We start from the raw sequence: 25,954 nt of genomic DNA, 5'->3' as shown, positions 1-25,954 counted from the left end.
AAAGCAATGGTTTTGAGGTCAAGCCGCTGAAAAAAAAAGGCATTTTTTGAGGTCCAACCCCTTCAGAAAATGTCATTTTGAGGTCAAACCCCCTCAAAATAAAGCATCTTTGAGGTCAAACCCCTGCAGAAAAGGTCATTTTGAGGCCAGTCCCCTCAGAAAGGTAATTTTGAGATCAAACTGCTTTATTCCTTGTAAGAGAAAGATCTTCCCACCTGGGTTCAGGTGCCTCGAGGGTCCTCATGATGTGTCCACTCAGAAATGTCCCCTCAGGAATGTCCCTTCACGAAGGTCCCCTCAGGCCCTCGCTCCCCTCAAGGGCTCCCCTCAAGCCATCGCTCCCCTCAAGGACTCCCCTCAAGCCATTGCTCCCCTCAGGAATGTTCCCCTCAGGCCATCGCTCCCCTCACGAAGGTCCCCTCAGGCCATCGCTCCCCTCACGAAGGTCCCCTCAGGCCATCGCTCCCCTCACGAAGGTCCCTCAGGCCATCGCTCCCCTCAGGGCTCCCCTCAGGCCATCGCTCCCCTCACGAAGGTCCCCTCAAGCCATCGCTCCCCTCAGGGCTCCCCTCAAGCCATTGCTCCCCTCAGGAATGTTCCCCTCAGGCCATCGCTCCCCTCACGAAGGTCCCCTCAGGCCATCGCTCCCCTCAGGGCTCCCCTCAGCTCGTTCCCGCCATCGCTGTCAGCCCCGCCCCCTGCACACCGCCCGCCCTCTTCCCTCTGCCATTGGCCCCGCCCTCTGTCAATCATCGCACGGCGGCTACTCCATTGCCCTGACACGCCCCCCGCCTATTAGCCCCGCCCCTCATGCCCGCCCCCCGCTCCCTGTCCATCACCCTCCCTCCGCGCCCTCCCATTGGCCAGCGCCCGCCGCGCTCCCCGTGGCCCCGCCCTCCCGGCGCGCGCGCGCCCCCCGCCGGCGGCGGCCCCGCCCCCGCCGCAGTCCCGGCGCCGCCGCTCCGGCCCCGCTCCGGCCCCGCCGCGGCCGCTCCGGCCCCGCTCCGGCCCCTCCCGGGCCCTGCCGGCCGGGCCGGGCCGGGCCGCACCCCTCCCGCGAGGCACAGCGCCCCGGTAGGAGCCGTTCCCGCGGCGCCGCGCGGTGGGGGGAGCCGGGAGAGCCAAACCGGGCCGGACCGGGCGGGGGCGGTGCCGGGGCGGGAGGAGCCGGTGTGTTGTGGGGGGGTGAGGCCGGGGGGGGGCGGCGGGACGCGGTGACCCGGCCCCCCCCGTGTCCCCTCCCTCCCGCCCGGCCCATTGTGTGCAGACAAAATGGCGGCGGTGAGTGAGGGGAGAGCGCGGGGGGGGGTGGCCGGGCTCCCTCACGGATCCCTCACGGCGTCGGCCGGAGAGCCAGGGGGGGATCGAGCCGCCGCCGAGACACCTCGGGGGTTGTGAGGGGCTTCCCCCGACCCCCCTCGTTTCCCGCCGCCGCCGCTTTGTTCGCGCCGCGTTTGCAAATGGCGGCAGCGCCCGGCGGCCCCCGCGCCCCCTCCTCACTCTCCTCATCCATCACCGTGCCCTCTCCTCACCCGCCGCCGTTCCCCCTCCTCACCCCTTCCTCACCCGCCGCCGTGCCCCCTCCTCACCTACCGCCGTTCCTTCTCCTCATCCTCCTCACCCACCGCCTTTCACCCTCCTCATCCTCCTCACCCACCACCGTTCCCTTTCTTCACCCACCGCCGTGACCTCTCCTCACCCACCGCTGTACCGTGCCCCTTCCTCACCCATTGCTGTGCCCACTCCTCACCCCTTCCTCACCCACCGCCGCTCACCCTCCTCACCCACCGCTGTGCCCTCTCCTCACCCCCGGGCTCCGCGCCCCCTCCTCATCCTCACCCCGCGACCCTCCGCTTGAGTAGGGATGGGGCTGGGGGGCTTTGAGGGGGATTGGTTCTTTCCCCATCTCCTCAGCCGCCCCTGGGAGGGATGCGCGGCCGGGGAGGAGGAGGAGGTGGGATTATCCCGCTTGGAGGGTTTTAAAGCCCCTCTTCCTCCTCCCCATCCCAGGCTGGGAATTGCAGTGGGATCATCCCTTTTGAGGGGATTTTAGCCCCTTCGTTCCCCTCAGGACCAGCATCTTGCTCTCTTTCCCTCAGCTTTTCCCAACCTCTCTGCCTGCTCCCTCGCAATTCCCGTTATCCGTGGTTGCTCCGCTTCTGGAGGGTTTAGAATAACAAAAATCCAGCAACCACTGTGTTCTCCTCACACCGGGATTCCCACTGGAATCCTCACTCCCAGGGTCCCCAAATCGCTCCCTGTGAGGGCTGTGATCTTCCAGCTCCTCATCCATCCCGGGCAGCTACGAAAACACATCTAAAACCGACCAATTCTTCCTCTAAACCCCGCCTTGAACCACGGGCGGCTTCGCCTGTGTCGCACTTTCCCACGTTTAGGGCAGAAATTCGAACCTTTTACATCCTTTGGTTGTTTTTCCCTCCAAAACGCCTTTGGGAGAGTCACTCCTTCCCTCAGAAAGCTCATCTGAGCGGGAAGTTTGGTGAATTCCAGCTGGGGGTGGGAATGGAGGAGGGGGTGAGGCTGAAACCAGGTGAAATTCCAGAGTTTTTCCCGGATTTGGGTCCTGGTTTAATTGATCTTGTGGTTCTTCTCCTCGAGAGGCACAAATCCGATGGTGCTGCAGCATCAGCTCCTGGATTTCTCCCTCCAAACCTCCCTGATTTCTCCCTCCATACAGAAGAGGCTGTTGTGATTCTGTAGGAGCAACCGGGTGGAATTTCAACCCTCTCCTGGAGGAAATTGAGGGAATTTTAAGGAAAATAACAGGGTTTTTAGGGCCTTCACAGCCCAGGAGGCACCAGGAGATGCTGTGTGGCTCCTTGGGAATGCTTCTCCCTGCTCAGCCGGGGTTTAATTACAATTAAATCCAGATTGATGACACTATTAAGTCGTCCCGTGGCTAATTTGGCAGGAGTGGAATCAGAGGGGTTTCCTTGGAGTGGAATTGTGTGTCCAGACAGCAGCTTGAGGGAATGAGTTTTCCTGGTTTTTATCCTAAAAATGTGATTTTTTTAAATCCTAAAAATGTGATAAAATGTGATTTTTTTATCCTAAAAAAAGACTCAGCTCGGGTGAACTGAGCAGAGTGGGGAACTGCAAGGCTGGAATTGGGGAGATTCCAGTGGGAAAAGGTGAAAGCGAGCTGTGATGTGGTTTGGTGGCTGGAAAATGCGTGAAAAAGGGAAATACTGCCCCAAAGTGAGGTTTGTTTGGGAGCTGTGGGATAATCCAGGCAGGATTTGCAGTCACCAGGTGGATTTGGTGGCGTTTGGTGGCAAAAGGAGGCAGAGGATTATGATCTTCCTCATCCTCAGGTTTTCCAATGCTTTTCCATGGAGTTTTCAGGTTTTTCATGGAGTTTTCAGGATGCCATCAGGTGTTGCAGGGCTGGGATTGAACCAGTCAAGGGCAGTGGGAGGAAATCAGGATATTAATTGATTATTATTAATTTATTAATTAATTGGAACAAAGCACTGGAATTGGAACAAAAGGCTCCGCTGCCCCAGCTGGGGGCAATTCCCCCAAAAAGAGAGGAATTTGGTGCCATTTGGGCTGAATCCGTTGAACACCAGCACTTCTGGATGCTGATTCCCACCTGGATTTGCTGGGTTTCTCCTGTTTCCTCTTGATAATTTGATTTGGTGCAGCCTCTGGGGTTGTGTTGGTCCTAATGAAAAGCCAACGGGGCAGCTTTGGGGCTGTGCAATGGATTTGGGGTAAAACCAGGCATAGGGCAGAGGGATGTGCTGGGAGCTTCCCATTAGGATCCCAGAGGGATCTGGGATCTTTCTTTGTTTGAGTAATTAATTCCCTGGCTCTTCCCTTGCTTAATTAATTAATTAATTGTCCCAGGGATGCTCCTCCGGTGTGGAACAGGGAGTTCTGTCGAGTTTAGAGACCAGAGCTTTGGAAAAGTCCCCATTTAATGGGAAAACCTCTCGGAAATAAAAAGGAATAAGGGATCAGATCCTCTGTCCCATTTAATGGGAAAACCTCTCAGAAATAAAAAGGAATAAGGGATCAGATCCTCTGGGGGTCACTCTGCTAGTCTGAGGGATACAAATCCTCAGGAGCACAAACCTGGGCTTTGGCTAATGAGTTTTCATTTGTCTAATTGCTATTCCTGCTTCCGGCTCACCCTCTCCCTGTCTCTTTCAGATCCCAGAACGCCGTGGTGCTGTGACGCTCTGCTCGCCGGAACAATCCAAATAATCACCTTTACAACATTCAGACGGGCAGCAAAACACAAAAATGGTAAGGAAACAATCACATTCCTATCTGTGGGATGAACATCCACATCCTGGCAACCCCTAAATCATCCCGACCTCCCTCTGCAGCGCCCGATGCGGATCTTCGTGAACGACGACCGGCACGTGATGGCCAAGCACTCGGCCGTGTACCCCACGCAGGAGGAGCTGGAGGCCGTGCAGAACATGGTTTCCCACACGGAGCGGGCGCTCAAAGCCGTCTCCGACTGGATCGACGAGCAGGAGAAAGTCAGCGGGGAGCAGCCAGAGACTGAGTCCATGGAGACGGCGGCCGAGGAGGAGAGCAAGGAGGGAGGGTGAGGAGTCCTTAAAATCCACTTAGATCCTGAAAAATCCACCTGCTGGTGGTGGGAGAGCAAGGAAGGAGGGTGAGGAGTCCCTAAATTCCACTTAGATCCCTAAAAATTCACTCTCTGGCAGTGGGAGAGCAAGGAAGGAGGGTAAGAAGTCCCTAAAATCCATCTGCTGGTGGTGGGAGAGCAAGGAGGGAGGGTGAGGATGGTGGGATCATGGCTAGGTCCCTAAAATCTGCTTAGATCCCTAAAAATCCACTCTGTTGGTGTAAAAGTTCTCTTCCCTGGCCATGGGATTGAGGGGAATCCACTAAGACAGGGTTGAGGTGGCGGTGCTGGGTTCATCCTCACGGATCCATCCCTCCAGTCGGTGCTCACCTGGCTGTGAATTCCACCCTTCTGACCCTATTATTTATTTTTTTCAGCGATCAAAAAGCCACAGAGCAGCTCACAAGGACCCTGCGCGGCGTGATGCGCGTGGGGCTGGTGGCCAAAGGCCTCTTGCTGAAGGGTGACCTGGACCTGGAGCTGGTCCTGCTCTGCAAAGACAAACCCACGGCCAAGCTCCTGGAAAAAGTCGCCGACAATCTGGGAGTGCAGCTCGCGGTGAGTGGAAAGTAAATTCCCTTTGGCATGTTTCCAGGCCTCACATTCTGGCTTGGAGAAGTCATTTCCAGAGGTGCATGGCGTTCTTTGGGAATGCCAAATGATAGAAGTTCTTTCCCAGTTATTAACAAATGGGAAAACCTAAAAAATTAGTGAAGAATCCCCTCGTGCTGTTTTCTTTCTGTTAATAAGATTTTCAGAGTAGGACTTATTTTCTCCTGAAGGCAAATCGGAGTTTGCTGAATGAACTTACCTTAAAACCAAGTTTATTTGAGTTCACATTCATGTTAAATTGAAGTTCACGTTAAAAACAACTCAGATTTATTTATATTTTCTTTATAGCATTAGCCAGTCACTAGTGTATTTTTTTAATATTTCTAATGAGCTAAACATCAGGATTTTTATTCTCTGGCTTCCAGCTCTGAAGGGAAGGGGGTCACACAGAAGGGAGCTAAGTTCAACGAACTTCTCCTCATTAATCATGGAGTGATTTGGCTTGAAACCTTCAAACCCACCTCACTCCAAACCCTCTCCTTCCCACCACTGCAGGCAATCACAGAGGACAAATACGAGATCATCCAGTCGGTCGGAGACGCTGCCATCATCATCAAGAACACCAAGGAGCCCCCGCTGAGCCTGACCATCCACCTGACGTCCCCTGTGGTCAGGGAAGAGCTGGAGAAGCAGCTGGCCGGAGGTACGGCCGGCCGGCACGCGGCATCCCGCGGCTAACGACCGGGAAAGTGCTCTTCAGCTTCAGCCGGAGCCATGGCGACTCTTCCTGGCCAAATCCAAACCAAAATTCCTTCATTCTGCCAGCCTTGTTGAGATCCCGGTTGTGGTTTATCCGGACCGAGCTTTGGAAGCTGAGGAGCATCTTTCACATGGGATTTTGCTCTTTTTTTTATTTTTTTTTTTTAAGTATTATTATTATTATTTTATCCTTTGTTTTGGTATCACTTGGGCCTTTAGTTCACTAATTCATCATCTCGTTGTATTACTCGTGGTTTGTCCCTGGCCATGTCAGTGCAGTGACATGAAAATAGAGACCAGATTTATTTAAAAAACCCAAAAAAAAAGAACCAAAACCCCTCTTGAAGGCTTCTTGTCCGAGGAGTTGCATGTCCATGAAGTTCCGGGATGTTCCCCTGGTGTGTGTTGCAGCAGAACAGCCGGGTGCTCGGGGCTCCTCCTTCCAGCACCTCAGCTTCAGAATTCCGCAAAGCGATGCAGAGTTTTGGATAAAGTTAGCTTCTCCAAATTCCCTTTGGGATCAGAATTCCAGCCAACCTCTGGTTGCGCTCTCCAATTCCGATGGGCTCCGTAGGGCCGGCGGGTCCCCCGCTCTGCACTAGCCTTATCTAAAACCCTGATCTCGAGCAATTTTGGGCGACTTCAGGCCTTTCCTCAGTTTTGCTGCAGCACAAACCGGGGACCTCTTTGTGCTCTTAACTGTTGATCTCTGGTGTTGATCTCTCACCTCGTCTCCGAGCCTTCTAGTTTGTCGATTTTAGGGACGCTGGACCTTTGACCAACAGGACGTTCTCTGTCGCGGGCCGGGGCCGGGGCAGCCATCCTTCCGGGCGGAGGGTTCTCTGGATCCTCGCCGAGCCTCGCCCCTTCCCTCCTCCCCACCACAGCCGCGCTCCTCCTGCGGAGCCGCGATTTCACCACCTCAAATTTCCCCACCTCCGGCCTCGCCGCCGCCTCTCCATCCATCCATCCATCCAGGATTTCTGTGCCCTCCACCGAGCCACGCGCCCGGTCTCCTCTTCCTCCTCCTCCTCCTCCTCTTCCTCCCACTCCCAGAACACATCACAGCCCATCCCTCCCTGGGAATTGAGCTTCCCCCTCCGTCCGGGCGAGGCCGCGCGGCCGTGGCGCCGCAGCCCCCCTTCCCTCCCGCTCCCAGCATCCCAGCAGGATTTTTTGGGAGCCTCAGCTGCCCGTTAGGATGCTGCCTCATCCCCCTCGGCCCGACAGAAGCCCCTTGGTCAAACCGTGCCTTGTCTTCTTATTCCATCCACGACTAGAAACGCTCTCAGTCACCGACTCCCCGGACGTTCTGGACAGGCAGAAATGCCTTGCTGCCTTGGCGTCTCTGCGCCACGCCAAGTGGTTCCAGGTTTGCATTTTGTTCTTATATTTATCTTTAAGTAGAAACATTGGTAAACTCTTTAAGGGGCTGAGTGTTGTTTTTTTGGAGTTGGAGTTTCAAGTGGCCTCTGGCTGCTCGGAGGTGCCGACCGTGGGCGCTGGAGTGACTTAGGAGCTTTTGTGTGCAGAGCAGCCGCGGAGCTGCTGCTGTGTGTGAGGAATAATGTCACCTTGGCTGAGACCTTGGTCAAGACCTTGGTCGAGGCCTTAGCTGAGACCTTGGTCGAGACCTTGGCTAAGACCTTGGCTAAGACTTTGGCCAACCCCTCGGCTGAGACCTTGGCTAAGACCTTAGCCGACCCCTCAGCTGAGACCTTAGCCGAGACCTTGGCCAACTCCTTGGCTGAGACCTTAGCCAACCCCTTGGCCAAGACCTTGGCCAACCACTTGGCTAAGCCCTTAGCTAAGACCTTGGCCAACTCCTTGGCTAAGGCCTTGGCCAACCCCTTGGCTAGGACCTTGGCTAAGACTTTGGCCAAGCCTCGGCCGTCCCAGGCTCCGGCTTTCCCCTCGGCAAAGCAGCACCTGGAGGGAGCGTCGGCGGCGCAGGCGGGCGCTCGGTGAATCGCTGTCTGGTTTGGTTCGGTTCCAGGCCAGGGCCAACGGGCTGAAGTCGTGCGTCATCGTGATCCGGGTGCTGCGGGACCTCTGCACGCGCGTTCCCACCTGGGCCCCGCTCAGAGGATGGGTAATTCCCCGTTTTCCCCTTCCTGGGGGGGTGGTGGAGTTTTTCCCAAGTTCAGCTCTGCTTTTTCCCAAAGCTCCAGGGCTCATGTCCTCTCCTGAGTTGGATTTTCTATGGATGAACGTGTTTTCTGCACAAATCAAATGTCTGCAGTGATACACAAATGGGTTTATGGGTTGTCAGCTGGCTTTGGCTGATCAATTATCAACTCATATTGTCAAATTGGTTTGGGAGTTATCAGCTCACCTTGTTACTGAACTGCTTTATCAATTATCAGCTCAGGTTGTTACTGAATTGGTTTGTCAGTTATCAACTCACCTTATTATTGAGTTGTTTTATCAATTTTTCAATGTCATTATTATCAAAACTTCAGCTACCAAATCACACTATTGTCAGTTTTATCAGCTATCTATATTTGTTAGTATCAATTTGTTTTGTGACTTATCAAACCACATCATTACCAAGTTGTTTTATAAATTACCAAGTCATGTTATCATCAAATACAAAGCATCAAATCACATTATTTTAAAATATTTTTATTAACTTTCAAGTCCTGTTACCAACCAGTTTTATCAATTATCATATCACTTTATCAGTTCCCAAACCACGCTGTCCTCAAACACCGTCATCAATTTTCTTTATCAATTAACAAACTGTTTTATCAGTTACCAAACAACTTTATCTTATCAAATCACATCATCAGCCTGTTTTATTAATTACCAAATCACATTGTTATCAAACTGTTTTATCAATTCACGACTTCCACAGCCTGATTTCTCTGTTCCTTTGGCAACCAGAAGCTGCTCCCAGATGGGTCCTTTTTTGGAATCCCTTTCCAGGGATCCCTTTTCCCAGAGTGTTTCCTGGGATCTCTCTCCCAGTATCCCTTTCTGGGAATCCCTTTCTAGGGGTTCCCTTTGCCAGGATCTCTTTTTTGGGGCTCTTCTCCCAGGATCCCTCTCCCGGGGTCCATTTCCTGGTGTCCCTGTCCTGGGCTCCCTTTTCCAAGATCCCTTTCCCAGGATTCCTTCCCAGGAGTTCCTCTCCTGGGCTCCTTTTTCCAGGATCCCTTTCCAGAAGTTCCTCTCCTGCTCTCCCCATTCTGGGATCCCTTTCCCAGGATTCCATCCCAGGAATTCCTCTCCTGCTCTCCCTTTTCCAAGATCCCTTCCCAGGATTTCCTCTCCTGGGCTCCTTTTCCAGGATCCCTTTCCAAGATCCCTTTTCCAAGTTCCCTTTCCAAGATTTCCTCTCCTGCTCTCCCTTTCCCAGGATCCTCTCCCAACTCCCTCTCGGAGCTCCAGCTCCCACCTCCTCTCTCCCCACCCTCACTTCCCACCTTCCCTTGCAGCCTCTGGAGCTGCTGTGCGAGAAATCCATCGGGACGGCGAACCGGCCGATGGGCGCGGGCGAGGCTTTGCGCCGGGTGCTGGAGTGCCTGGCCTCGGGAATCGTCATGCCAGGTGAGCCCCCGAGCTCGGAATCCCCGCGGGAGCGGAGCCGGGAGGAGCGCGGGGGGTTTCCCCACGGGAACGTGGAGATTCCCGGCGTTCCCACCCTCGGGAGCCACCTCAGCCCCACAGAGAGAGGCTATCCCGCTGCCGGGCGGCGCGATTCCCGCGGCCGATCCCGCACGAGTCGGATCCCGCGGCAATCCGCGCTCCCGGAGCTGCCCCAGGGAATTTAGCGTAGAAACCCGGGATAATTCTCTGCATATCTTCCTTGTTTCCTGCCTTCAGATGGTTCTGGTATTTATGACCCTTGTGAAAAAGAAGCCACTGATGCTATTGGGCATCTAGACAGACAACAAAGGGAAGATATCACACAGAGTGCTCAGGTATAGTGTGACCTCCATCCGGCCCTTCCCAATCCCCGGCTCGCTCCGCTCCCGGCTCCCTCGGCCAGCCTAGATTAGACCCTCAGTCACTCCATGTTGTGGTCACTTAGTGGTCACTCGGTGCCATGGTCACTCAGTGCTGTGGTCACTCAGTGCTGTGGTCACTCAGCACTGTGAACACTCGGTGTGGTCATTTGGTACCGTGGTCACTCGGTGCCGTGGTCACTCGCTGCCATGGTCACTCGGTGCCGTGGTCACTCAGCACCATGGTCACTCAGCACCGTGGTCACTTGGTGCCATGGTCACTCCACCAGGCCACCCCACGTGGGCCCCATAGTTTGGCCACCCAGAGCAAAGAATCAGGTGTTAAATAGCGATTTGTCCCGACTCCCTTTTGGGGTGAAATTCTCCAGAAATGGTTCATCCCGTTGTGAGGATGGATCGGTGCAGGGGGGCTCAGGGGGGCTGTGAGGAGGGGGGTCTCCCACAGCTCCCAGTGACCCCCAGTCCTGTCCCCAGCATGCTCTCCGGCTCGCCGCCTTCGGCCAGCTCCACAAGGTCCTGGGCATGGATCCTCTGCCCTCCAAAATGCCCAAGAAACCAAAGAACGAGAACCCAGTCGATTATACTGGTATGTACTGGGAGGGAACAGCCCTGAATCCCATCCTGAGGATTTGGGTGGAAAACAGGGAATTTAGGGGGTGGTTTTGTTCCTGCAGTTCAGATCCCGCCCAGCACCACATACGCCGTGACCCCCATGAAGAGGCCGATGGAGGAGGATGGGGAGGAGAAATCCCCCAGCAAAAAGAAAAAGAAGATTCAGAAAAAAGGTATTGAGTTAACGAGAGGTAGGTATGGCCCAGGGGGTGAAATTGGGGGTTTTGGAGGGACTGTAAGTGCATGGGAACTGATAAAATATTTTAAAACAAACTTAAAAATTTAGAATTTGTGCTGGGTGGAAGTGAAAGCAAGGAGGAAAAGATCAGGAGTTGTCTGGAATGGGAAAATACCGCTGGGAACTGGCGTGGGATCAGAAAATCCTGATCAGAACTGGTCTGAAATTGGAAAAGATCAATGAGGAATGGTCTGGAATGGGAAAAGACCAATGGGAACTGGTCTGAAATCAGAAAATAATGGTCAGGGTTAGTCTAAAATGAGAAAAGACCGGTCAGCACTCATCTGGAATTGGAAAATACTAAAGGGAGCTGGCCTGAAATGGGAAAAAACTGATTGGAACCAGTCTGGAGTGGGAAAAGACCATTGGAAACTGGTCTGGAATTAGCAAATACTCATCAGGATGATCTGAAATAAGAAAATTCCAATTTAAACTGGCCCCAAACTGGGAAATCGAGTCTGGAATCACTTTTGCTTCTTCAAAGGAGCCACCAAACACCCTCAAACTCTCTGTGTTGGTTTTTTCCCCCGTGCAGAGGAGAAGCTGGAGCCTCCCCAGGCCATGAACGCCCTGATGAAGCTGAACCAGCTCAAACCAGGGCTCCAGTACAAACTGGTGTCCCAAACTGGCCCAGTCCATGCTCCCATCTTCACCATGTCCGTGGAGATCGACGGCAGCACCTTCGAGGCCTCAGGGCCTTCCAAGAAAACGGCGAAGCTTCACGTGGCTGTGAAGGTGAGCGTGGGGTCTGTGGGAATGGGAAAACTGCCAGAATTCCCATTTTGGGATGGATGGGGTGGGAGCAACACCAGGAGCTCCAACCCTGAGCGTCCCAGCGGGATTTGGGAATGTCAGAGAATCCATAAATACTCTGGAGCAGCTTCCCGGAGTGTCTTCCCAAATGGATTGGGTTTGAGGGTGGCTGCTGACCACCTTCCCACCCCACAGGTCTTACAGGATGTGGGTTTGGGCTTGAGGGTGACTGCTGATCTCCTTCCCACCCCAGAGATGTTGCAGGACGTGGGTTTGGGGGTGACTCCTGACGTCCTTCCCACCCCACAGGTCTTGCAGGGCATGGGTTTGGGTTTGAGGGTGACTCCTGACCTCCTTCCCACCCCACAGGTGTTGGGTTTGGGCTTGAGGGTGACTCCTGATGTCCTTCCCACCCCAGAGATGTTGCAGGACATGGGTTTGAGGATGACTCCTGACCTCCTTCCCACCCCACAGGTCTTGCAGGACATGGGTTTGCCCACCGGAGCAGAAGGCAAAGACTCCGGGAAGGGCGACGAGTCGGCCGAGGAGACAGAAACCAAACCGGTGGTTGTGGCTCCACCACCCGTGGTGGAAACGGTTTCAACGCCCACAGCGGCCTCACCACCCTCAGATCAAACCCCTGAGGTGGGTGGGGGGACATGGGAGGGGACATGGCTCTGGGGTGGGACACTGGGGTGGGACACATGGCACCAGGGTAGCTGTGCTGGGGGCGTTTCTCCAGATTGCTGCAAACTAAAACACGAGGCTTCTCGGTGGTCCTTCCCAAAAAAGTTGGGAATCAACTCCCCGTTTTCTGGGGTCTTTTTGGGGCTCATCCACCCATTCTCCACGTGCAGAACGTGAAGCAGCAGGGACCAATCCTGACCAAGCACGGGAAGAATCCAGTGATGGAGCTGAACGAGAAGCGGCGCGGCCTCAAGTACGAGCTGATCTCGGAGACGGGCGGCAGCCACGACAAACGCTTCGTCATGGAGGTGAGGGGACACCTGGAAAGCCCCCTGTCCTTCCAGGAGATCCAATCCACAGCCCTTTGGATGGGAAAATAACTTGGAAAGCCACCTCAGCCCCTTCAGGAGAGTTTTAATTGTCAAATCCAAATGGTCTGGTGTGGGAAAAACCCTTTTAATCTCATTAATGGGCAGGAAAAAATTTTTGTTTGCAGCTCTGGGATTCCCTGTAGTGTTCCGATATTTTCCTGCTTTTTCCCAATTAAATAAATGGTTTCATCCCTTTTCCAGGTGGAGGTGGATGGGCAGAAATTCCAAGGTGCTGGCTCAAACAAGAAGGTGGCCAAAGCCTATGCGGCGCTGGCCGCGCTGGAAAAGTTGTTCCCAGATGCTCCTGTGGCCATCGAGCAGAACAAGAAGAAAAGAACTCCTGTCCCAGCCAGGGGTGGCCCCAAATTCCCTGTCAAAGTGAGTGAAATTTCCAGGTTTGATCCTTTTCTGGGAGGGGAGGGCAGGTCTGCAGAAAAATGGCTCAGACCCACCAAACCCATCAGGTTTTGCACCAAAAAACCTGAATTTGGAGTTGCCTGAATTCGGATCTTGCCTTGGCAGCTCTCATTTCGGGGCGGTGACATCCCAGGGCTCTGTTTAGGGAGGTTTTTCTGGGGGAAAATCCCTGGTTGTGACACCTGTGTCCCCTCTCCTTGTCCCCTCAGCAGCACAACCCGGGGTTCGGCATGGGAGGAGGCCCCATGCACAACGAGGCTCCTCCGCCCCCCAACATGCGGGGTCGTGGCCGGGGAGGGAACATCCGCGGCCGAGGGAGAGGCCGGGGCGGCTTCGGCGGCAACCACGGCGGCTACATGAACACAGGTGAGGGCTAGCAGCACACCTGGGGGGCTGAGAACCTGCCAGGGGGGTTAACACCCCTGTGGTGTTGTGTTCGCAGCACCTGGATGTTCTAGAACGTTCAGTGGGGGAAGGACACCCCTCCTGGATGTTCCAGAGCCCTACAAGCACCCGTGGGGGATGAATGTTCCCAAACCCTCTGTGGGGAAATGAATTCCTCTCTGGAATCGTGTTCATGGATATTCCAAAGCCCCCAAATCCCTGTAGAGGAATGAATTCCTCTCTTGACATCATGTTTGTGGATATCCCAGAGACCCCAAATCCCTGTGAGGGAATAAATCCTTTCTGGCATCATGTCCATGGATATTCCAAAGCACCCCAAATCCCTGCAGGGGAATGAATTCCTCTCTTGACATCATGTTTGTGGATATTCCAGAGCCCCCAAATCCCTGTAAGGGAATTAATTCCCCTCTGGCATTATGTCCATGGGTATTCCAGCATCCCCCAAATCCTGTGAGGGAACAAATCCCACTCTGGCATTGTCTCCATGGATATTCCAGAGACCCCAAATCCTGTGAGGGAACAAATCCCACTCTGACATTGTGTACATATCACCTGGATTTTCCTTGAGGGGAATAACCTCCCTCTGGCTCTTGTAGCAAGGCAGGAAATTTGGGACATTTCATCCTCGGAATCTCTGTTTATTCCAATATTTTTTCCCCTCCAGGGGCTGGGTACGGGAGCTACGGCTACGGAGGGAATTCCGCCACCGCCGGCTACAGTAAGTGCCCTTTCTCCACCCAAAATCCCAAAAATTCCTGGGAAAACTGCTCAGGGGAGTGGAAGCTTTTTTTCTTGGAAAGCATTCCTTGGTTTTTGAGGAAACTGAAGTGTTTTAATCAACTTAGTCTTAGCTTACAAGGTCTTTTTGTACAAAATCTTTTTGTACGAAATGCAATAATTTGTATTTTAATAAAATCACCTGGAGAACAAAATATCCCCAAAGTCAGGAGCTGAGGGGAATTTTGGAATTAATTTGAGTCTCAGAATCTATCAAATTCCAAGTGTTTTGGTCCTGAATTCCCTGGCTCCAGAGTCCCCATGTTCCTTCTGGATCCAAATCCTGGGATTTTCCCACCCTAGGTGACTCTGGCCTGGCAGAGACAAATTTTGCTCCAACCCTGGAGATAAATTTATTCATTTCTGCAGAGTGAATCCAGGATTTTTTTTGTGGAAGAGGAAATAAACCTTTGCTTTGAAAAGGGGATGTGGAGGAGAATCCGTGAAACAATCCAGAATTAGCAGATCCCAGAATTAAATCCTTGAGATGCTTTTGGTGGCACAGATTTGGGATTTGGGGACAGAGCTGGGATTCACCTGGGATCCATCCAGGTGTTCCATAGGGAATTGTGGAATCAAAGCACACAGAATTCCACTAAATATAGAAGCTAAATCCCTGTGGAATCACAGAGATTAATCCGGATGGGGAATCCCTCTGGAATCAGAGATAATCTGAATGGGGAATCCCTGTGGAATCACAGAAATGAATCTGGATGGGAGATCCCTGTGGAATCACAGAGATTAATCCAGATGTGGAATCCCACTGGAATCACAGGGAAGTGTGGGGTTGTCTCAGCCTCACCAGGACCTCAGTCCCCTCCCCACACAGCTCCAGAGGGTCTAAAATCCCACCAGGAGAACCCCCTCACCCCATCCCGGGAAAAGCTGACCCTCCTCTCTCCCTCCAGGCCAGTTCTACAGCAACGGTGGCCACTCCAACTCCGGGGGTGGCGGCGGTGGCTCCTCGGGGTACGGATCTTACTACCAGGGCGGCGATGGCTACTCAACCTCGGCGCCGCCCAAGCACGGCGGCAAGAAGCAGCAGCACGGCGGTGGCCAGAAGGCTTCCTACGGCTCTGGCTACGCTAGCCACCAGGGCCAGCAGTCCTACGGGCAGGGCCAGTACGGTGGCTACGGCCCCGGGCAGGGCAAGCAGAAAGGCTATGGCCACAGCCAGGGTGGCTACTCCTACTCCAACTCCTACAACTCGCCCGGCGGCGGCTCTGATTACAACTACGAGAGCAAATACAGTGAGTGGAGAGGGTGGGGATGGTGGGAATTGTGGGTGGGAAATGGGGGGTTTGGGGTTAGGGGTTGAGTTTGGGTTTTGTCCTAGAGGGCTTTGGGGTTAAAGTTGTTCCAGGGTTGTCCTGGAGCAGCTGGAGGAGGTTTGGGGGCAGAGCAAGGCAAATTCCCAGGAATCATCCGGGGCTCAGAACACGCCAGCAGGGTTGGATAAAAATCCCTTTGCACCCAAATCCTCCTGGAATTTCGGGATTTCAGAGGCCATGGCTCAGTCAGTGTAGCTGGGGCTCTGAGGGCATCAGGAATGATTCCCTCTCCACATTCCCATTCCCATTTTTTCCCATTTTTCCCCATCCCCAGGTTACAGCGGCAACAGCGGCCGCGGCGGCGGCGGCAACAACTACTCCGGGGGTGGCTCCTACAACTCCGGCTCCCACGGGGGCTACGGCGGCTCCGGGGGCGGCGGCTCCTCGTACCAAGGTAAGGCAGGTCAGTATTGTCACCCCCAGGGTTTGGGGACAAGCTCCACCTCCGCCGTGACCCTAATTCCTTCCCCTTTTTCCCCGATCCTCTCCGCAGGCGGATATTCCTCGCAGTCCAACTACAACTCCCCGGGTTCCCAAAACTACAGCGGCCCTCCCAGCTCCTACCAGGCGTCCCAGGGTGGATACGGCAGGAACGAGCACAGCATGAGTTATCAGTACAGATAAACCCCCTCGTCCTGCCGTGTTTCCCCGGGATTTCCCGGATTTTATCCCGTTTTTTCCCCGTTGCTCTGTGTGACCCGTCACCGGCGGCCGCCCCGTCGCCCCTGGGCCTCTATTTAATGGGTCGTAGTTGCCATGACGACTTGGTCTAAATAGGATTATTATTATTTTTTTTTTCGGTTTTTTGGGGTTTTTTTTTTCGGGGAAGTCGATCCGATTCCGGAGCCTTTTCCCAGGTCTCGGCTGGGGGACGGGCCCTCGTTGTTCTGCTTTTGTGAAGTGCGTTAAAAAGGAGCTTTTTTCGGTATTTGCTGGCTTTGGTGGTTTCAGTTTTTTGGGGAAGGGGTCGGGGTGGGGGTAGAGGAGGTGAATGTACCCAAAATCTGGGATGGTTTGCGTCGTTCTGCACCTCCAGATTTGGAGGATTTCTCATAAAAACCCCTAAATTCTGAGTGTTTGTCCCTTAAAACCCAAACATTCAGAGGGTTTGTTCCTTAAAACCCCAAAATCCAGTGTATGTTCCTTAAACCCCCCTAAATTCAGAGTACTGGGGTTGAACTGGGGCTATATTGGAGTTGAACTGGGGCTTTACTGGAGTTGAACTGAGGCTGACCTGGAGCTGAACTGGGGCTGTACTGGGGCCATACTGGGTTTGAACTGGGGCCATTGCATCCTCGTGGCTCCTTTGTACAAACCTCATGCCGATGGTTCTGGATCATTCCGGACCCCGGGAAACACTGGGAACAGTGCCTGGAATGTGGTGCATCCTGGGAAACACCGGGAACGACAACTGGAATGAAGCACAACCCCTCAAACACCGGGAACAACACCTGGAATGAGGCACAACCCTTCAAACACCGGGAACAGCACCTGGAACAAGGCACAACCCCTCAAACACCGGGAACAACACCTGGAACGAAGCACAACCCCTCAAACAGCAGGAATGACATCTGGAATGAGGCACAACCCCTCAAACACCGGGAACAACACCTGGAATGAGGCACAACCCCACAAACACTGGGAATAACACCTGGAATGAGGCACAACCCCTCAAACACCGGGAACAACACCTGGAATGAGGCACAACCTCACAAACACTGGGAATAACACCTGGAACGAGACACAACCCCTCAAACACCGGGAACGGCGCCTGGAGTGGGGCACGGCCTGGCAAACACTGGGAACACTGCCCAGAGAGGCACATTCCAGCGCCAGGGCCACTTCCCGACCCGGATCCGTCGGGATGGAGGCACCAGGAGAGGCTGCAGCCCTTTTATTAAAAACGTTGCATATAACTTAACCTCGGATTAATCCATGGTAACAAAATAACACCATGGTGGGTGGAGCAGCTGTTTGGCACTGGATCCTGTGGCTCAGAGGGACGGGAATGTCCCCAGGGGGACCCTGAGGTGCAGCAGCTGCTCTGGAGTTGGGACCAGTAACAGTCAGTGGGTCCCAGTTACAGTCAGTGGAGTGTGATGCTGGTGGATCCCAGTGACACCAGTGGATCCCAGTTACAGTCAGTGGAGTGTGATGCTGGTGGATCCCAGTGACACCAGTGGATCCCAGTGACACTGGGAGATCCCAGTTACAGTCAGTGAAATGTGATAATGGTGGATCCTACTGACACTGGGAGATCCCAGTTACAGTCAGTGGAGGGTGACACCAGCAGATCCCAGTGGCACCAGTGGATCCCAGTTACAGTCAGTGAAATGTGGCGATGGTGGATCCCAGTGACACCGGGAGATCCCAGTTACAGTCAGTAGAGTGTGATGCTGGTGGATCCCAGTGACACCAGTGAATCTCACAGTCAGTGGAGTGTGACGATGGTGGATCCCAGTGACACCGGGAGATCCCAGTTACAGTCAGTAGAGGGTGACACCAGCAGATCCCAGTGACACCAGTGGAAGGTGACACCACCAACCCCCAGCGCCACCACTCTGTCCCTCCCTAGGGACACTCCACAGGCACATCCCGGAAATGTGGCCACACCCTCAGCAGCTCCTCCGGCCCGTAGTGATGCACCATGACCAGCCGCGAGAAACGACACTTGTCATAGTCCAGCCGGTACATGCTGAAGGTGCCGGGCGGCGGGTCGGTGACGGTGACACCCAGCGCGTGCAGGCAGATCCCCACGAAGGCATCCTCCATGTTGATGACCGGCAGGGTCTGCGCCACGGCGAACACGCGCGGCGCCAAATCCCCCGAGAGGACGTAGGCGGGCCCGCCGCAGTAGGGCGGGTAGGTGTCGTTGGGGTAAACCTCGCGGGGCACAAACCACTTGTAGGCTCGGTTCCTCAGCGGCCCCGTCCGGCGGTACACGTAGCCCGTCAGGAAATCGGCCCTGACCGGCCGCAGCAGCCGCCGCGCCAGGAACTCCAGGTTGAGGAAGACATCGTGGTCGGCCTTCATCACGTAGGTGGCGTTGGGGCAGAAGCGGCTCACCCACTCCAACCCCATCAGCGTCTTGAGGGTCAGGTTGTTGTAGGTGTCCAGGAAGTCCTGCTGCAGGAGATCTCCGTGCAGCTCGTCCTCCTCCTCCAGCACCGGGCGCAGCTCCGCCCTGAACACCGGGTGGACGCCGAGCAGGAAGAGCCGCAGCACGCTCAGCCCCGCCACGGCGCTCTCGTTGCCCCACGTGTGCCGGACGGCCTCGCGCTCGGCCAGGTCACCGGGGGCTGAGACCACCAGCAGCACCAGGAACGGCGTCCGGTCACGGCACTTGTCGGGGTGGTTGATCAGGAAGCGGTAGGGGTGCGGGTATGGAGGCTGCAGCGGGTGCCGCGTGGGCAGCGTGGCGTTGCCGGGGTGTGGGGACGGGCTGGGGGACACGGTGGTGACCGGGGGGGACTCTGAGCGCTGGGCTTGCAGGGCCAGCAAGGCCAGGGCTGCGGCCAGCGGCAGCAGGAGCAGGCGGGAGCTCGGCGGGAGCTTCATGGGTGAGCTGTGGGGTGGGAGAGGGGAGTGGGGTGAGCTGTGGGGTGGGAGAGGAGATTGGGGTGAGCTGTGGGGTGGGAGATGGGATTGGGGTGGGTTTGGTACCAGGGAGGGATGGCACCACGGCCTGCCAACACCGGAATCCCGCTGGCACCACGAGCCTGATGGCACCCACTGACCACTGGGTGGACATCCCAACCCCATTGAGTGGACATCCCAATCCTGCTGGTACCCAAATCCTACTGGCACCCAAATCCCATTGAGTGGACATCCCAACCCCACTTGTACCCAAATCCCCTTGCTGGGTGCCCAAACCCCACCCTGGGTTGCTGGACAACCACTGCTGCCCAAAGTCCCTGGCTGCCCCTCCCCACTCCAGAGTCCTTCCCCCACCCTTCCCTCTCCCATTCCAGAAAATTCCCTCTCTTCCTCCCATTCTCAGACCTACCTGTGCCCCTTCCTCATTCCCGTGTTCCCCCACATTCCCGGGTCCCCTTTTTCCCCTTCCCTGCTCCTGGATCCCCCTGGGGTCCCCTCTGTCCCCCTGGGGTCCCCCCTGTCCCCCTCCCCACTCCCAGTTTCCCTCTCCCCCCCATTCCAGCTCCTGATAAGGCTCCAGATGTGATAAGAGCAGGAGGCGCCGCCTGGGGCTCACCAGTTCCACCAGTCTGACCAGTTTGGGGGTCCTGGGGGAGCCCTGGGGGTCCTGGAGCTGAGTCCAGCTCTGCCCACTTCATCCCAGTTCACCCCTGGGCTTCCCAGTTCATCCCAGTTCACCCCTGGCTTTGCCACACCCTTTCCCAGTCCTTCCCAGTTCCCTCGGCCTTTCCCAGTCCTCCCAGTTCCCTCGGCCTTTCCCAGTCCTCCCAGTTCCCTTGGCCTTTCCCAGTCCTCCCAGTTCCCTTGGCCTTTCCCAGTCCTCCCAGTTCCCTTGGCCTTTCCCAGTCCCCTCCAGTGACTCCCAGTTAATTGCAGGTCCCCAGACCCCCTCCAGGAGCTCCCAGTTAGCCCCAGGTGCCACTCCCAGTTCATCCAGTATCTCCCCATAACTCCCAGTGTGTCACAGTCACTCCTGCTGGCTCCCAGTCCTTCTCTGTGTCTCCCAGTCACTCCCAGTGACTTCCAGTTAACCCCAGGTGCTGCTCCCAGCCCTTCCCAGTGGCTCCCAGGTAACCCCAGGTGACACTCCCAGTTACTCCCAGTGTGTCCCAGTCACTCCCAGGGGCTCCCAATGACCTCCAAGTGGCAGTCACAGCGATTCCCAGTGCTCCCAGTAACTCCCAGTGTGTCCCAGGGGCTCCCAGTCAACTCCAAGTGCTGTTCCCAGCAACTCCCAGCAACTCCCAGTAACTCCCAGTCACTCCCAGTGACTCCCAGTCAACTCCAACTGCCATTCCCAACCCTTCGTAGTAACACCGAGTGATTCCCAGTGTGTCCCAGTGACTCCCAGTTAACTCCAGGTGCAGCTCCCAGCCCTTTCCAGTAACTCCCAGTAGTTCCGAGTAACTCGCAATGACCTCCAACTGCAGTTCCCAGCCCTTCCCAGTGCTCCCAGTGTGTCCCAGTGGCTCCCAGTGACTCCCAGTTAACTCCAGGTGCAGCTTGCAGCCCTTGCCAGTAACTCCCAGTGTGACCCAGTCACTCCCAGTGGCTCCCAGGTAGCCCCAGGTGCTGCTCCCAGTAACTCCCAGTCACTCCCAGTGGCTCTCCGTGACTCCCAGTCAACTCCAGGTGCAGCTCCCAGTGCATCCCAATACCTCCCAGTGCATCCCAGTACCTCCCAGTGGCTCCCAGGTAACCCCAGGTGATGCTCCCAGTCACTCCCAGTGTGTCCCAGTCACTCACAGTGCCTCCCAGTGCCTCCCAGTTAACTCCAGGCGCAGCTCCCAGTGCTCCCAGTACGCCGCCCCAGGTGGCTCTGTGTCCCCAGTGCCCGGCAGCGGCAGAAATGTGCCGCCGCAGGTGACGCAGGTGTGGCCCCCTGCCCAGGCCACGCCCCCCGGGCCACACCCACCCCTCTCCTCAAACTTCCTCCTGCGGCCACACAGGTGTCACCGCAGGGGTGACAGGGACACAGGTGCCACCAAACAGGTGTCACCCTGGACCCACAGGTGTCACCCTTGACCACCACACCAGGTGACGTGGCCACCACAGACACCCCGGTGGCACTATGGCCAGCCAGGTGGCCCCGGGCAGAGTCTGTCACCATGTCATCTTCATGGCACAAAGGGACAAAGGCCACCACCAGGCTGTCCCTGCTGGGAACTGGGAGTGGTGGCAGAACGGCAATGTCACTGCTGGGAATTCTCCTCCCCTTTCCCCCAAAGCTCCTCCCCATTCCTGAGTCCCCAAAATGTGTCCCCAAACCCATTTTTGTCACCCCACAGTCCCATTTTTGGGCCCCCCAATCCCATTTTTGGCACCCCAGTCCCATTTTTAGACTCTCAGTCCCATTTTCGCCCCATTTTTGCCCCATTTCCCCCCCCAGCCCCACTCAGATCCACAAGCACAATTTCCCTTCCATACTCTTTTATTTCCCACCCCTTAAAAAACCCCGAAACACTAAAAAACCCCACAAAGATACATAAAAACATGGCAGGGAAAAAGGATGGAGCCTTGTTGGAGAGGTTGGAATTTTCCTCCATCCTGCTAAAACTAAAATGATTCCGAGAGAAGGAAAAGTCACATTTTCTACTCTGAGGGAAGTTTCCACCTCTCTTAGCAAACACATTTCAAACCAAGGCAGATCTTGGGGCTCCAGGGCATTGGGAGAAAAAGGAATAACAGTTTCTGTGAGACGTAATTTAGATTTTTGAACATAAAAACCTCACTTGTCACCACATTTTTCCCATTTGCAGCTCCAGGCCTGGGAACGGGGGGGTTTTTCCTGGGAATTGGGGGGGAATTGAGGGAATTTCGGGGGAATTGAGGGAATTCTCCTCAATCCAGGGTGATCCCCACCGACTCCAAAGCCTCCCGTGCCCAGGGCGGGGCTCTCCCGCGCCCCCCGTACATCCTGTCCATGAATTCCCCCACGAATTCCGGGAAGCGCTGCTGCAGGATGCTCTCCCTGATGGAGCCCATCAGCTTCATCTGGGGAGGACAGGGAGGTCCTGAGGGTTAGAGAGGGGTGGGACCCCCGAAACCCCCCTAAAACCTCCCCAAATTCCCCCCAAAATCCCACCTGGTAGGCGATGTTGTGCAGCGTGAGCAGGTGCAGCGCGGCCGTGTTGGAGCGCAGCAGAGCGTGCAGGTAAGCCCGGGAATACCTGGTGGGGGGAGGGAATTTGGGGGGTTCAGCCCCACCCTGGAGACCCCCAGCCTTCCCCCCCAAAGCCCCCCGCCCACCTCTGGCACGTGGAGCAGCCGCAGTCGGCGTCGATCGGCCGGAAATCTTTGGCGAACTGTTGGTTTTTCAGCTGCAGGGACCCCCAGGGCACCAGGGCGGAGCCAAAACGCTGTGGGGAGGCACGGGGGGGGTTATGGGGGTCTCCCAAAATCTCGAGAGGGGTCGGGGGTCCCCAATTCCTCCCCCCAGAGCCCCCTTACCGCCGTGCGGGTGGGGAACACGCAGTCGAACATGTCACAGCCCAGCGCGACGCAAACCACCAGGTCGGTGGCGTAGCTGAGGGGGGAGAATTTGGGGTGACTCCGGGGGTCTCCCCCGGCCCTGGGGGGCTCTGGGGGGGCTGAGGGGACACCCCCCGGACTCACCCCACGCCCATGAGGTAGCGGGGTTTGTCCCGGGGGAGGTGCTCGGCGCTGAGCTTCACCGTGCGCCAGAACTGCGCCTTGTCCTCGCCGCCGCTGAGACCCCCGATGGCGAATCCCGGCACGTCCCGCTGGGTCATGGCTGGGGACGGGGGTGGGAGACCCCCAAATCATCCCTGAGACCCCCCTGGGACCCCCAAAATCGCCCCTGAGCCCCCCAATGGCGAATCCCGGCACGTCCCGCTGGGTCATGGCTGGGGACAGGGGTGGGAGACCCCCAAATCACCCCCAAATCACCCCTGAGACCGCCCAAATCACCCCCGGGATCCCCCAAATCACCCCTGAGACCGCCCAAATCACCCCCGGGATCCCCCAAATCACCCCTGAGCCCCCCAGATCATCCCTGAGCCCGCCGATGGCGAACCCCGGCACGTCCTGTTGGGTCATGGCTGGGAATGGGGATGGGAGACCCCCAGATCACCCCCAAATCACCCCCGGGACCCCCAGATCACCCCCAGGACCCCCCACATCACCCCCTGGGACCCCCAGATCACCCCTGAGCCCCCCAGATCACCCTTGAACTTCCCAACCCCTCTGGTTCCCAAATCCCACTGAGTGGACATGAACCTGGCATTGACCCTCCCGTGACCCCCAATCCCCTCAGGAATCCCAACAACCCCCAGACCCCTCCGAGCTCCCCCAGGACATCCCAGGAGGGGATGGGGAGGATGAGGAAGAGAGCGAGGATGATGAGGATGGCCGGGAGGGTGAGGATGAAGATGAAAATGGTGATGGGGATGAGGATGATGATGGTGAGGAGGATGAGGATGAGGATGGTGATGAGGATGAGGGTGAGGGTGATGAAGGCCCCACCTCGGATGCAGCGCAGGCGCAGCTCGGGGTCCAGCCCCCCCTGGACGATGGCAAAGAGCAGCTGCTGCTCCGGCCGGGCGTGAGCGGCCAGACAGCGATCGAGCCAGCGCACCGACCTGGGGGACAGCGGGGTCTCAGGGGGGTCCTGGGGGACCCAGAGGGGTCAGGGAGGTCACAGTGGGGGTCCAGAAGGGGTCAGAGAGGTCCCAGTGGGGTCCTGGGGGGACCCATGAGAATCAGGGAGGTCTCAGTGGGGTCTTGGAGGGTTCCAGAAGGGTCAGGGAGGTCACAGTGAGGGTCCCAGAAGGGTCAGGGGGGTCAGAGTGGGGTCCTGGGGGTCCCAGAGGGGTCAGGCAGGTCACAGTGAGGGTCCCAGGAGAATGAGGAAGGTCACAGTGGGGTCCTGGGGGCTTCCAGAAGGGTCGGGGAGGTCTCATTGGGGGTCCCAGAAGGGTCGGGGAGGTCTCAGGGAGGTCCCAGTGGGGTCCTGGGGGTCCCAGGACAATCAGGGAGGTCCCCGAGGGGTCCCCAGGCTGTCCCCACCTGTGCATGGCCTCCTCCACCCGCGGCCCCGTGGTGGTGCTGCTCACCACATCGTCCAGCTGCATCACGATATCAGCTCCTGGGGGGGTCAGGGGGGTCAGGGGGGGCTCTGGGACCCCCAAACCCTTCCCCTCCCCGTGCATCAGGAGGTCTGGGCTCACCCAAGGCGTTCTGGATCTCGATGGATTTCTCCGGGCTGAGCAGGATCTGCTCCCCGCCGTGCGGAGGGAGGAACCGAACTCCCTCCTCCGACACCTCGGACAGCTCCAGCAGAGAAACCATCTGGAACCCGCCGCTGTCCTGGGGGGACCCGAAAACAGGGCTTGGGGGGCACAGGACACCCGGACACCCCGGAATTGGGGGCTGGGGGGTGACAGGACTCCCCCTGGCACTGGGGGACACGCACTTGGGGGGCTCCCTTCCAAACTAGGGGTCCTAGGGGTGTCACCCTCCCGAATTTGGGGACTTCCCGCCCCTCTCCTCACCGTCAGCAGGTTGTGGGGCCAATCCATGAAGCCGTGGAGACCCCCGGAGCGCCGGACCAGCTCGGAGCCCTGCGGGGAGAGGAGAGCTCGGAGCTCGGGGAAATCGGGGGGGATTGTCTGGGAATTCCTGCGGAATCTGGGAATGGGGTGATCGCGTTGGAATCTTGCTGGGAATCTGAGAATCGAGAGGATTTATCTCAAATCCCAGCGGGAATTTGGGGTTTCCAGCAGAACCTCGCGGGCAGCCGGGCACGGGAGGCGCTGGGGATCCTCGCAGGGAACCCGGGGAGGGAGCAGGGCGGACCCGCCGGTCCCCCGGAGGAGCTCACCGGCCGCGTCCCCAGGTGGAAAGTGTTCCCCAGGCAGATCCGGCAGCCCAGCGCCGCCAGCTGCGCGGCCGTGAGGCCTTTGGCGGTGCCGCGGGTGCCCACGGGCATGAACACCGGGCAGGGCACGCTGCCGTGCGGCAGCCGCAGCTCCCCGGCCCGGGCGCGGCTCTTCCCGCACTCGGCCACGACCCGCAGCACCGGCAGCGGCCGCGGAGAGCCCGCCATGGGCGCCGCCATCTTGGCGGGGAGAGACCGGAAAAGGCGGTGGCGGCGGCGGAAGTTGTTGTTACCAAGGCAACGTGGGCGCCATGTTGGGCCTTGTGGGCTTGGGGAACGCCCAGTCCCGGAGTTGCCCAAAAATCACCCCAAAATCACCCCAAAATCATCCAAACTCCACAGAAACTCCTCCAAACCCAAGCAGGGCAGGGAGCGGAGCTAATTCCTGCTGGCTCTGGTCCCTAGGGGGTCCTCAGGGCGTCCCCGGCGGGATCCGGCCACGGGACTTCTTGCCGGGAGTGTCGTTCCCAGTGAGCGAACACGGGAAGGAGGCGAAACACCGCAACAGCTAATGGACGAGGAGTAATTAGTGATGGACAGCCTGCTCATTAATTGCCAGAGGGTTTTCTCTTCCCTCGGTCGCATTGGTCAGCCCGGCTGGAGTGGCGGGTCCGCTGTCGAATGGACAGGAGGGCGGGTAGGGGCAGGAGGGAGGAATCCTGGGTGCGATCCGAGCAGAGATTGGACTGAGCTGCAGAATAAAAGTTTTATTCGCCAATTAAATGGCAAAATCTGCGCTGAGGGGAGGAACCGCATCACCGCTGCCTCAGCTGACACAGCAGCGCCACCTCCCATTGGCTGGGAGAGATGAGCGACGCGGGAAAAGCCCAATAGGCAACGAGATTGGCTTCCCGGTCTCGCCCTTTTAGGTGATTGACAGCTCCCTGCACCTATC

The 25,954-nt window shown here is 56.8% G+C and overlaps 3 protein-coding genes and 1 long non-coding RNA gene across 9 annotated transcripts; 1 reads left to right on the top strand and 3 right to left on the bottom strand.

The window, feature by feature from the left end:
* Positions 1-943: 943 nt before the first annotated feature.
* Positions 944-16,431, top strand: ILF3 (interleukin enhancer binding factor 3). 5 transcript variants are annotated; one of them, XM_085045846.1, is made up of 20 exons: positions 944-1,074; positions 4,180-4,275; positions 4,359-4,585; positions 5,008-5,188; positions 5,738-5,885; positions 7,222-7,313; positions 7,938-8,033; positions 9,382-9,493; positions 9,770-9,867; positions 10,387-10,498; positions 10,587-10,697; positions 11,298-11,497; positions 11,990-12,160; positions 12,373-12,510; positions 12,775-12,951; positions 13,200-13,356; positions 14,060-14,113; positions 15,081-15,422; positions 15,778-15,906; positions 15,997-16,431. In XM_085045846.1, exons 2-20 carry the CDS (start codon positions 4,273-4,275, stop codon positions 16,125-16,127), a joined length of 2,679 nt encoding a protein of 892 aa, XP_084901972.1. In that variant the 5' UTR covers positions 944-1,074; positions 4,180-4,272; the 3' UTR covers positions 16,128-16,431. The 5 variants fall into 5 exon arrangements, with proteins under 5 accessions (XP_084901972.1, XP_084901970.1, XP_084901968.1 ...); XM_085045844.1 differs by having other exon boundaries at positions 10,587-10,715; positions 13,203-13,356; XM_085045842.1 differs by having other exon boundaries at positions 10,587-10,715.
* Positions 16,289-17,103, bottom strand: LOC146422758 (uncharacterized). Its single transcript, XR_014847904.1, has 2 exons — positions 16,995-17,103; positions 16,289-16,914 (listed from the first exon to the last, which is right to left on the bottom strand). It is a non-coding gene; the product is annotated as an uncharacterized LOC146422758 (long non-coding RNA).
* A 211-nt stretch (positions 17,104-17,314) lies between these two features.
* On the bottom strand, positions 17,315-21,046 carry LOC146422757 (beta-1,3-galactosyltransferase 2-like). 2 transcript variants are annotated; one of them, XM_085045893.1, is made up of 2 exons: positions 20,907-21,046; positions 17,315-19,068 (listed from the first exon to the last, which is right to left on the bottom strand). In XM_085045893.1, exon 2 carries the CDS (start codon positions 19,059-19,061, stop codon positions 18,075-18,077), a length of 987 nt encoding a protein of 328 aa, XP_084902019.1. In that variant the 5' UTR covers positions 19,062-19,068; positions 20,907-21,046; the 3' UTR covers positions 17,315-18,074. The 2 variants fall into 2 exon arrangements, with proteins under 2 accessions (XP_084902019.1, XP_084902020.1); XM_085045894.1 differs by lacking the exon at positions 20,907-21,046 and adding an exon at positions 19,717-19,889.
* A 527-nt stretch (positions 21,047-21,573) lies between these two features.
* On the bottom strand, positions 21,574-25,883 carry QTRT1 (queuine tRNA-ribosyltransferase catalytic subunit 1). Its single transcript, XM_085045892.1, has 10 exons — positions 25,003-25,883; positions 24,674-24,742; positions 24,350-24,488; positions 24,189-24,267; positions 23,646-23,761; positions 22,776-22,914; positions 22,611-22,686; positions 22,410-22,519; positions 22,246-22,330; positions 21,574-22,154 (listed from the first exon to the last, which is right to left on the bottom strand). Exons 1-10 carry the CDS (start codon positions 25,237-25,239, stop codon positions 22,002-22,004), a joined length of 1,203 nt encoding a protein of 400 aa, XP_084902018.1. The 5' UTR covers positions 25,240-25,883; the 3' UTR covers positions 21,574-22,001.
* Positions 25,884-25,954: the final 71 nt, after the last annotated feature.

Source organism: Lichenostomus cassidix, unplaced genomic scaffold (assembly GCF_008360975.1).
Source record: "Lichenostomus cassidix isolate B80296 unplaced genomic scaffold, HeHo_3.0 HiC_scaffold_39, whole genome shotgun sequence".
NCBI classification, from domain to species: Eukaryota; Metazoa; Chordata; class Aves; order Passeriformes; family Meliphagidae; genus Lichenostomus; species Lichenostomus cassidix.
Note: the sequence above shows the minus strand (reverse complement) of the source record. Positions and strands in the feature narration are given on the sequence as shown.

What these genes read in the sequence shown, in the direction of transcription:
- ILF3 (XM_085045842.1), top strand. An exon ending in ATCTGGGAGTGCAGCTCGCG is followed by an intron (nt 5,189 to 5,737) that starts GTGAGTGGAAAG and finishes CCACCACTGCAG; the next exon opens with GCAATCACAGAGGACAAATA. An exon ending in ATATCACACAGAGTGCTCAG is followed by an intron (nt 9,868 to 10,386) that starts GTATAGTGTGAC and finishes TCCTGTCCCCAG; the next exon opens with CATGCTCTCCGGCTCGCCGC.
- QTRT1 (XM_085045892.1), bottom strand. Translation starts at nt 25,239, where the DNA reads ATGGCGGCGCCCATGGCGGGCTCTCCGCGGCCGCTGCCGGTGCTGCGG. An exon ending in CGAGATCCAGAACGCCTTGG is followed by an intron (nt 24,268 to 24,349) that starts GTGAGCCCAGAC and finishes TGACCCCCCCAG; the next exon opens with GAGCTGATATCGTGATGCAG. An exon ending in TGTTCCCCACCCGCACGGCG is followed by an intron (nt 22,520 to 22,610) that starts GTAAGGGGGCTC and finishes GCCTCCCCACAG; the next exon opens with CGTTTTGGCTCCGCCCTGGT.
- LOC146422757 (XM_085045893.1), bottom strand. Translation starts at nt 19,061, where the DNA reads ATGAAGCTCCCGCCGAGCTCCCGCCTGCTCCTGCTGCCGCTGGCCGCA.